The sequence below is a fragment of the Fulmarus glacialis genome, unplaced genomic scaffold (assembly GCF_000690835.1).
Source record: "Fulmarus glacialis isolate BGI_N327 unplaced genomic scaffold, ASM69083v1 scaffold20043, whole genome shotgun sequence".
In the NCBI taxonomy this organism is placed as follows: Eukaryota; Metazoa; Chordata; class Aves; order Procellariiformes; family Procellariidae; genus Fulmarus; species Fulmarus glacialis.
The window spans coordinates 2,084-13,341 of NW_009202536.1; the positions used below are offsets into that span (position 1 = coordinate 2,084).

The 11,258-nt window shown below is 37.8% G+C and overlaps 1 protein-coding gene across 1 annotated transcript in view; it reads left to right on the top strand.

Moving 5' to 3' along the window:
- The first annotated feature begins 2,251 nt into the window (after positions 1 to 2,251).
- TCP11L2 (t-complex 11, testis-specific-like 2) overlaps positions 2,252 to 11,258 on the top strand; it is a 9,208-nt gene continuing 201 nt past the window's right edge. The window contains 9 exon segments of the mRNA XM_009574329.1: positions 2,252 to 2,387; positions 3,660 to 3,795; positions 4,777 to 4,897; positions 5,605 to 5,825; positions 6,784 to 6,920; positions 7,967 to 8,154; positions 9,546 to 9,727; positions 10,480 to 10,652; positions 11,219 to 11,257. Of these exon segments, the coding sequence (XP_009572624.1) occupies positions 2,252 to 2,387; positions 3,660 to 3,795; positions 4,777 to 4,897; positions 5,605 to 5,825; positions 6,784 to 6,920; positions 7,967 to 8,154; positions 9,546 to 9,727; positions 10,480 to 10,652; positions 11,219 to 11,257 (1,333 nt within the window).

The following is an 11,258-nucleotide window of genomic DNA, read 5'->3' on the forward strand; positions in this document are numbered from 1 at the left end:
ATGATGTATAAATTGTGTGAAAATTTTGGTTTGTTTAATGGTCATTTAATTTCTTCCACGTTCTTAACACCTGGACTGAAGCAGTAGACACATCTTGAAGTGCTCATACTAGGCGAGTGATTTACGAGACCTTTTGGGCCAGTACACTGCTAACAACATTAATCAATTCTTTCAATGGACCACGTGCAACATTAACCTTTTGGAGGTTAGTTATTTATATATAAATAAAGGGGTTTTATACATGATTAAAGCCTGGAAATAGTGTTCTGATGCTGATCCAGAAACAATAGTGGGAGAGTAATATAAGCTTTGCAGGCTATGTAGGGTTACTGTATTTAAGTGAGCAGTTCCACATCAAGAACCTGGAGCACATTCTACAGGTAGGTTACTTGTCACAACTAATTTCTAGTCAGTGCTAGCTTTGAGATGTCTAACACAGATCTTAATTGAAGAAATAGTTTGTCTCTTGCGTAACATTAAGTAGTGACTCTTTTCTAATAGTAACTTAGACAAATACAATTGCCAAGTCAAAAATATCTCAGCCTTTTGGTTTTCTAGGTTTTCTTGCAACTCTCAGTCTTATTTAGTCAATACTATTTTAAATATCTGCTTGTTTTCAGTTGCTTGTTAGAAATTATAAAATTGCTGTTCTAATAAGAGTTATGATCTTAAGGATCACAACTAACGCTGTAAGTCTTGAACCCATGACCTCTATATCCTGATCAAAAGTCTTTCTTACTGGTTTCTCCAGTAAGGTAATAAACTGTCAGCTGTGTTCTTGCCAATGTGATTAATTCTTTTCACAAAAAACATCATAAAACATTACATAAATAAGGCAGTCAAATGCATCCTCTTTCCTCTTGGAGAGGAGAGGAGTAGTAAACATACGCTTAACAAATGTTAATCATCTCAATTAACAGGGGAGGTACTTGTCAGTTAATACCTCACCAAGTTATAAAGGCCTATTCAGAATGAGCTGGTACCCAAAAAATCAAATGCTCTGAGCTGTAACTAGGTGTCAGCATAAAGAAATCTTAACTCTTACTCCCTTTTCTCTCTCTCTTGACTCTGCAATACATCGATTCGTGTAAGTACACACAAAGATCATCCTTTTGCTGCCAAAAGTGGCTTTTCCAAGTTCAGCAGTTGCAAAGTGCCGTATTCCTTGCTTGCTGAAGTTGATGCAATTTAGTCATAAATGATGATATATTGCTTAAATTTGCTGACAGAAAGCATTGTTGGCTATGTCTCTTCATAAAGTCTACTACAGAATGATTCATGGCCATAATCAAAGATGGACAGCTACTTTTGGTATCTGGGCCAAATTCCTTTGGTAGTAATTATGGCTGACTTCCAGTTTCTCATTTTAATATGATTATGAACATATTTTTCACTTCCTGTCATACAACTATTAATCATCTCTATTGCACTATGCAGCTGTCCAAATTCTCTCCAGTTGCAGATTATCTGCCTGGGAGGCAGTTTCTTTATGTAGACAGAAGCACTACGAAGCATGACACTTCTCAGTGTTATTTGTCACGTATGCTGAATGTAATATTAGAGGCTCAGAGTTACCATTTAACTTAAAACGGAAAACCCATCCACCCTCACCCCTAGAAGGAGTATTTTTTGGGTCTGTGCCATTGTCGAGCTGATTCTGAGCAAAGACCCACCTAAAGCAGCAGGCCAATCTTCTAGCTACACCCTGTCAGAAATGTAGTGTTCTGAATTATTTGCCTATTCTCCCCCAGCAACTTCTAAGTTTGCTTCAGAGTTGTTACATTCAGTGCAGTCCGTTTGTGGAAGGAAGCTAATTGCTAAACATCACTTGTTGGTGAAGTCAGGTGGGGGGGATGGTAGCATCATGAGATGCCTTTGTGGATGTTGAGAACTTCCAAAATTCTGACAGCAAGCAACTTCAGGGGTTATTGTGGGTAGTCTTTTATTTTTTAAATATAACCAATTTACAGACTGTTTCTAACATAACCATTAAGGTATGAAACAGCAGAAGGTGCAAAACTTCCTTGCAGAACAGGTGTAGTTTGTTAATAACTGTATGATTCTGCATGTTGAGCCAGATCCTTTCTGTAACACCTTTTCAAGAAAGGCAACTACTTATTCTTCAGACGCAATATAATGATCAGTATCTGACTTTTGAGAAACAAGCAAAAAATTAGTAAGTGCTGGTTTTTATGGGAACTGTATTTGTCTTTCCAGGTCTTGTTTACTGTAGCAGCTAAAGTGGATCAGAATGCCTCTCAACGATGACCAGAACAGTGATTCAGACTCTTCGCGCCTCTCTGAAAGCACAGCTTCTTCTAGCGACTCTGAATATTCAAGACAGAGCTTTAACAGTGATTCTTCAAGCAAACCCAGTTCCCCAGCGTGTAAGCCTATTTCAACCTTACCTGCATTGTGCATAGACAGATGAGGCTAACTTATCTCGTTTCTCTTTGCTGTCATGGGTAGAACCTGGGATTCTGAATCTCTGTTTAAGAGTATTAAGAGAAAGGCATGGCTTTCTCTCTGCTATGAAGCAGCGCATCTCCTTGTGTGTTGAACACCACCAGCAGCTGTATCCGTGGGGCTCTCCCTGTGCACTCCTTCCCTTCAAAAAGTGTAAGAAAAGTGTGCCACCATGGACATCCTAATCTTGATTTAATCCTGACATTGGTAGCAGTCTCCCACTCAACCAGATACGGCTTTGTGCAAAGGGTGGGTTTCTTCTGTTTGCTCTGTACACTTAAATTAAATCTGTAACTCACAGATTTATAATATTACACCAAGTTACATGAAATTAATCTCGAATTCACATTTTTTTCTTTCATAAATATTAGGATCAAACAGAAGACACATTTGCACAAGGAAGGTATTTGAGTAATGATAAATGAAACCTTGGTTAAGATGTACTTCATGTCTGTAAACATTTTCAGGCCACGCATCCTTTTTAGTGCCTATGTAAGTGAAGTCTTACATTAAAACAAGCTTGTTAGTGGAGCTGCAATTGGCAGCTGGCTCTTTGTCTGTCTTTATTACCAGTCTTCAAAGGCTTAATTCCAAATACTAAATTAAATGACAGAATTTGGGGGTTTAGAAACTTCGGGAATTTACTCTTGCTTTCCAATGTAGAGTTTCTGTTACGTTGTTAATACTTATTTGTAAAAAGCGAGTGTAACTTATGATGCATCTGCTATGGAACATAAGTGGGGGGTTCTCAAGTCAGTAACTTCAGAACCTTCTCTACAGGCAATAAAATCACAATATAGCCATTATGTGCTCAGAATTAAATGGACATCTGGTATCTGTTATTGCCCATGCTTTTGGCCTGGTGGGTTTTACAGTACAGTCAGTAGGAAATCTGTGGAATGCAAGATCCTGTTCTAAAGGAAAAAAGATATCTTGGTTAAGATGCAGAAATATGAAATTGCTTTTCAAAATGGTACGAGGCTTCTGTGGTATTACCCTCACACACGCCCCTGATAAGCTGGGAGTTTCCTGAGTTAGTGTTTTAAGAAGATATAAAGACCTGGTAATCCTAGATTGTTTCTTCTGGAGTACTAGTGTCCAACTAGCAAGCAGTGAAATTTCTAAATTTTAATATTTTCAGTTGCACTTATCAACTATAGATATTTGGCTTGAATTGATCTTGTTTGTTCCAGCAGCAAGCCCTCCCAAGATTATTACATTTGATGAACTGATGGCAGCTGCAAGAAATTTGACAGACTTGACTTTAGCTCATGAAATTGCTGTAAATGCAAATTTTTGCATAAAACATGAAGACTTACCACAGAACAGGTAAGAGCCTGAATTTTGCAAAAAAGCAGCACTGGAGTTAGGAAGAGGGAAGAGAAGAGAAATGAATAGAGCAGCAAATTAAAAAACAAAACCAAAACAAACCCACAAAAAAAAACCCAAACCAAAACATCTTGGAAGGTTGCAGATTCTTATCCTGTGCCTCCAGGAGTCACTGTCAAAGCTATCTTGCTTGGAACAAGTGTTGCAGTCCAGCTGACTTGATGCACTGTCTTGGAGCATATTGCTGTCTTAAACATCATGTGGAAGATAGAAGGCTAATGCAATATGAATGCCCATAGTGAAGATGATTATCGGTCTGTTCTGTGCAGTTCCAAGCCCTGTGGAAAAGATGAAACAGTGGCCGTCTATGCAGTTGTATGTAGTAGCTCATTGGTGCCATAGTGATAAGACAGAGCTCATCATGAACGTAGCTCTACTATTAGCCCCAGAAGAGATGCAAAAATAGCTGGAGATCCAGAGGAAGTGAGAAGTAACTTCCCTAATGTAGGTAGCTAAAATGTTCTTGCTTACAGACATGTCTAACTTAAAAATGACCCTGGTCTTTACTTTGAGAAAGCTTACGTAAAAAAACCAAACAGGTTTTTAATTGCACAAGTCTCTTAACTGATAATTGATTATGTGACAGAGCATAGTTTTTGAGAAAGCTTAGTACATAACATAGCAGGTTAAGACAATGAATACAAATTCGATAAGGAAAAAGGAAAGGTAATATCTCTCTACCTACATCTGAATTGCCAGCACCACTTTATACAATACAGGTGTTTTAGGAAAGACTTGTAAGGCTAAACCACATTTTGGGAGCTGATGATCCACAGCCCAAGAAAGATATGGTTGCAGGGCACAATAGCTGGTGAGGTGTTGTGTGTTTCCCAACAAGTGATTAGGCTAATCTAAAACACTTTCACCAAGGATGAAAGCTAGTTGGGAGTCTTTTCTGTATCTAATTGACTTATTCCACAGCTTTGCAGGCACAGTGAAACAAATTGTACACAAGGCATTTTGGGATCATTTGGAATTGGAACTGAATGAAGATCCTCCGGAATATGAACATGCTATCAAGCTCTTTGAGGAAATTAAGGAGGTAACATTCCTCCTCCCCCTGCCCCCAGTATTATTTTGTCAGCTTAGATCTGAGAGTCTCTTACTTCAATGAAGGGTCTGCTCAGTCAAGCCAACACCTTCATTTTCTTTCTTTTAAGATGAAACCATGATTATTCAGAACTGCAGTAGGTGTCTATTTATAGTATATTTATATTAACCATGAATATGGCCATGCATGCAGAGTGGCATGTCCACTCAGCTTTCATTGCATGATGGCTAGTTGCAAGTCAGCTCTTTTCTCAGAGCTTCACATCTCTACTAGCTTCTTTCCAGCAACATACTGTGAGCTTAGGGCATGACTGCACCTGCCCAAATAGACTTTATTGTTTATGATCATTGTACAAGGGAGCATACAAACCTTCAATCCTGGCACAATACTAAGTCTTTCAAAATTTTAAGTTAGTAAATGTTTGTTTTACAGGGTAGCCTTCCAGTTTTTGAAAGAGTCTCATTGTTGACATGCTTTCTGGTTTACTGGCTTTGAGTATTTTTGCAGAACTGTACTGTGATCCTTTTAACAGTCCTTTTTTCCTGCTACCTTAGATAATGTTCAGTCTTAACATGTCTTGTTATAGTTGGTCAGCTGAATACACTTGACACATTGATACTAAAATCTTACTTCAGTGTGTTTACTAAGTGGTTTGGTTTTTATTGATAAGCTTTTACTTTTTTTCCCCCCTACTTTAGATTCTTCTTTCCTTCCTGACTCCTGGAGCAAACAGGATTCAAAATCAAATTTGTGAAGTTCTAGACACAGATCTTATAAGACAGCAGGCAGAACATAATGCTGTTGATATTCATGGGCTAGCTAACTATATCATCAACACTATGGGAAAGTTATGTGCTCCAATAAGAGACAACGATATAAAACAGTTAAAAGCAACTGACAATATCGTAGAATTACTGAGGTTGGTATTTGGGTGTTTTTTTTAAAGGAAAAACCTCTTCTCTGAAACAGTATTGGGCAGTGGAAGAGGGGGGTAGAGTCTTTAAAAAAAGTCTTAAATTGTGTCAGTTTACATAACATCTGTTTTCAAACCATAGGAAAACTTATTTTTATACAGAAGCATTAAAGGGGAGGAGCTATGACACATTGTGACCAGAACATTATGTGTATCTTACTTTTTAATGAAATGGGTAGAATGCCTAGATCAAACACTACAGCTCTGAAAATCTAAGCCATTGAACAACAAAAATAGCAATAATCTGTGTTTTGGAAACTTTTTTCAGTCTTGTTTATCCTTACAAAATTTAAGCAGCATGTTTATACTGTTCCTTCTTGAACTGTTTATTGCATGCTTCCTCTAGGAGGCTGAACTTTGGATTTAAAATCTCTTTACTAAAGATCTTATTACTTGAGTAAAACACTTGCATAAAAGGGCAGATACCAGTTTACTGCTCCTTAGGTACAGTGAAATATTAAGAGTAAATGGTAGTTGTTGCTGTACTGTTTTATTGCAACTTGGATTGTTTTACAGGGATAAAATCATCATGTAGGGACCAAAGCAACTGGGTCAAAAGGATTGTTTCTTTTGGTGCAAGTAGTGACTTAAAAGTTCTAAATCTGTTCATTTAGGCTGAAACGTACCAGTTGATACAGTTCTTGAAAACCCTGCTCTTTCTGTTACAGGATTGTAGCATTTAGTGACACTACGTATTTGTCCTGTTCTCTAACTCACACTAAGCCTTATACACAATAGTCCTTCAAGTATCCTGGAAGATAGGTAACGTGTTATGCTAAAATACCAATGAAGGGTTTACTTCTTCCAGAATTGAAATTAAAGTGCTAATGTAGGTGTGCCTCACATGTGCTGGTTAAAATCAATAGACTATTGTAACTGTAAAATTTTAAACTCCTCCTTTCAGACAAATATTCCGTGTTTTGGACCTGATGAAAGTGGACATGGCTAATTACACAATTCAAAACCTTAGGCCATACCTTCAGCGTAATTTGGTAGACTATGAAAGAACAAAATTCCAGGAAATTCTTGAAGAAACACCAAGTAGGTATCATGCTATATTTAATTTAAACCTTTCTTTAAAAAGAGGACTATTTAAAGATGTGCTATAAAATCTATCAATTGCAGTTAATTTCAAGGAAAATTTCAGTTTCTTGTTTAGATCTAACTAATGCAAAAATTCTTTGACAAGCAAGCTACTAATGGGCAATTGCTTAACTTGCTATAAAGTATGTTTATCTGTAATCTGGGGTGTTTTCAGACAAATTTGTATTTGCTAAATTAGTTGGTATCTGAAAAACAAATAAACAATGGCTCTTAGTGTCTAGAGGCAGAAGCCCTATATACTGAAAGATGAGATTTCATCTCTTCTGTATGCAGAAAGTCTGGTGTTAGTCTCAAGTAAACATGTAAAACCAGTTTGTGTGCCTGAAAGTTGGAAGGGACAGGATCGATTTTTTTTTTTTTTTTTTTTTAAAATAAACAAAAGGTGGGCTCTGAGGAAAACTTCTTAGGTGATGCAAAGTCAACTTGATCCACTATTACAGGTTTTGTGTAATGTGGCTAAACAGTCTTAAGGAAAATATATTTTCCAAGAAGAAGTAAACTTCCTAACATCTGAGGCAGAGGCTTCTAAAATGGGAACCTTCAGACACTGATATGGCCTGCCATGTTTATATATGCAGCCTGTGAAAGAACTCTTTAAAAGCATTTCATTTGCTGTTAATAGAGTTTCTCCCTTCACCTGTACTTTCCAGTCCTGTGCCCCAACTATGAAGTGGCCTCCCTGAAAAAGGGAAGAAATGCTTTGGGAACTTGGATTTGGAGGCTTTTTTTAGCCAAAAATCTTGTCTGAAGTCTAACAATTTGTGGGTCGGTTTGTACAAGCTAGCTAGAATATTAAGGTGACCAGTGGAAGATGATCAGTGGAAAAGAGTGAGGGAGAGAATTTATGTGTGTGAAGACTCAGCTGTCCACTATGTTTCTTTAGTCTTCAGAAGGTCAATACTCTTACGTGTACAACTCTTCCTCAAGCTAGTGCTTATTTTGATGAATGCATGCCATAAATCTGTGCTGATTGCAATGCTTAGGTGCCCTGGATCTCACAACAGAATGGATAAAGGAATCAATAGAAGATGAATTGTCATCTGTTTCTGATGAATCTTCATCATCCCCTGGTGCTGATAATAGTTCTAAACCAACTATTAGTCCTACACTGGTGCTAAACAACGGCTACTTGAAACTGTTACAATGGGATTATCGCAAAACAATTCCAGAGGTAAGAAGTGTATTTCAGTGTCTTCAGATTTCTAGCTATATGAAAACATTGGTGTAGTATAATAATCCTGCTATTGATGACAACAGGTGAAGTATTCTCTTGCACATCTTACATTTTTGAATAGTAAATTTGGAATTTGGAGAGTATATGCTAGTCTAGCTTCTGAAATATGAGATGGGCAAGTCAACAACTAGAAAAGAACAATGTAAAGGTTGTTTTCCCTCTATCCAATCATAGCTCATCAGCTCCACCCTAAGAGCAGTCTTGGCCATGGTCAAAGGCTGGGTCTTGTACTGACAGCACTTGGCTTCCTGTATCTTTGAGAGAACTGACTATAGCATCCTGTTTTCCTAAGAGCAGCAAGAACTGGTGGGATCACTCTTGCTTTAGACAGAATCAGTAAAAACTTGAAGCCCTCTAAAGTAGATATTCACCCTTTCTCAGTGCATATAAACTATTGCTTCAAGAATCAGTGTTTGATTTTTCCCTCCAACTCTTGATTACTGACCTCTGCAACTTTCAGTAAAGCCAATTTGAACTTGGCCATCAGTCAGGGCTAAAATTAGCATCTGCAGTGAGTGCCTTAGCTATACTTAGGGTGGCCTGGCAGAGAATTTGGTAAATACGTGGGGATGCTCTTAGTGCTCTCCGTCAGTGGATGGAAGGGAAACCACCTTATTCTTACCTTCCTTCAAACAGTTTTGAATAAAAGCTATACACAGGGATCCTCTGGTGGATCTAGTTTGAAATTACTACTGAACAGTTGAATGTTAATGCCCCTGTGTTTCTCAGGGGAGGGATTTGGTTGGATGAACTCTTTCTAACCTAAAATAAGTCACTCCAGCTACACCTTGCTGTGGGAGTTACTTACATTCTTGGTATGATCAACTGGCTTTTTGCCTGTAGCAGGTTATGTATCACTTGCAGAACCTGCTCTGGTGGTTGAACTGGTAGTTGTCATGCACAGTTGTTCACCACTGTCCATCAGTTACAGATTATGGCATTTTTCAAAGGACAGCTTGAATGCAGAAGACTATTCTGTCTGTAACCTTGATCACTACAATGTCCTCTGGATCTCCTGAGCATTCCACATCATAGGCTGAATTGTTGGTCACAGATTTCCGCCAGCAGTGATGAGGAATAAGATGCAATGTCCTCAGTTTCTTCTGCACTGAAGGCATTACTTCCTGCCACAGCCTTACTTCTGGTACTTATGCATAATGCCACTTTATGCAATACTACATATTCAGGGTATTTCAGCTGCTGTCTCTTCTGACTTTGCATACTTGTGATTAAAAATATTAATGCTTCATGGCTACATCCTATATCTGTCCTTTTCTCTGCCTTTCTCCCTCCATATTCTTAAATTAGTATTATTGTTTCAATTCTAGACTCTAATAACAGATGAAGTTCGTCTTCAGGAGTTGAGAGAAAAGCTCAATCAATTAAAAATCATAGCTTGTGTTTGTCTCATAACAAACAATATGGTGGGTGCAGCAATTGTAGATGTGCCTGATTTTGCTGATCAACTGAAAAGGATCTCTGTTCCTCTTCTTGAAGGCATGAACAAGAAGTAAGGCCTTGTTTTTATCACTCTTCATGTAATTTTTTTTTAATAGGAAATACCAGGTGGATCTGAAAACCCTTGGAAACAATTCAAATGTCATAGCCAGTGCTTGTTAATAATAGGAAGATACCAAATTTTAATAATCTGTATAGTCCCCTTACAATATAGGTCCACTGTGTTAGGCACATGTTTTCAAAGTTCTACTTTAATGAAATCTTAATCTTCATGTTAGTCTACAGAATCTGGAGCCTAGTACTAAACTTCATTTATATGCTCCTAATACTGGAGAGACTGTGGCAATACATTCACTAAATTGTCTGGCCAGTTGCTTCAAACTTGTTGTAGGTAGTTTGAGCTATTTGGCTGCTTATTTCTGCTGCCACTTGCGCTACAAGCAAGTCTGATGTGATCTGAAAGAAAATAGTTTTCCATTCTGCTTTTTCCTCATGAAATGCTATGCATGTGGCCCAGGAAAACACCTAAGCAGAAGGGCAAAATGAATGGGTGTCACTGCTGCACCCTTGAAATGATTTTTCCCATTTGAATCACATTTAGGTCCTTATTTTATCGTCCACATAGAGATTTGTCCTGTATCTGCAGATGTACATAAATCTGCAAAAGCAAAAAGTAACTCTTTTAAATTCTCTCGTTGCAGAGAGCAGGTTGAAAATAAAAGGGCAAGGAGACAAGTGAGGTCACCTTACAACCTATGCTACAGAAAGTACTAAAGTTAATGCTTTTCTATTTCTTTCTTCCAGAACTTTTGATTTGAAGGAGGCTCTGAATGCTATTGGTGTCCAGATTTGCAGCAAAGTGAACAGGTCTCTAACTGAAAGAGGTCTTCCCCCTCTTAATGAAGAAATGCAGAGTAATTTAATGGGTCAAATTGCTCATATTGTTGAGGAGAATAATCCCGTCAGTTCCTTGATTGGTTAGTAAGATAACACATAATTCTCTTATTGTATGTGTCTGTATATAAACTTACTCCCAGCAATCTTGATCAGCTGTCAAATTATTTTTTAAAAGCACTTTCTTACTGCAGTAAAATACTGGATCAAGAAGACAGAGTAAGGAAATGTTGTTTACTGATAGATGGTGTTCTTGGTATGCTGCAGAGCATGGTTAGTCCCAGCTAGAAATAATGTAAAAAAGTGTCTGTATAAACAAGCCTAGAGGTGCTAGTATTTTGGAGAAGAATTTAGAAAAATGAGTGCTATTCAGTCTCCCTTCTGTCAGTTCTGGGTTTAAACCTAGTGTTTTTTTTTTTTCTTTGAGTCTGCTTCATATTAGGTAATGTAATTGGTTGCAGCAGGTTTATGCTGTGTCCACCTTGCAGGAGCCAACTTTAAGCAGCTTTCAGTATTGTTTCCCACTGCAGCACAGGCTTGGGAAAATGTTGGATTTTTTGCTGTGCTGATGTGCAGGTTGCTTACAAAGTGAGTATGGCTTCATCTTGGGTTTACATTTGTTCTGAGCGTGCTTTATATTGCATTTCAGACAAACGAATCCATTTCTTCATGAGAAGCTTGCTTGCTCT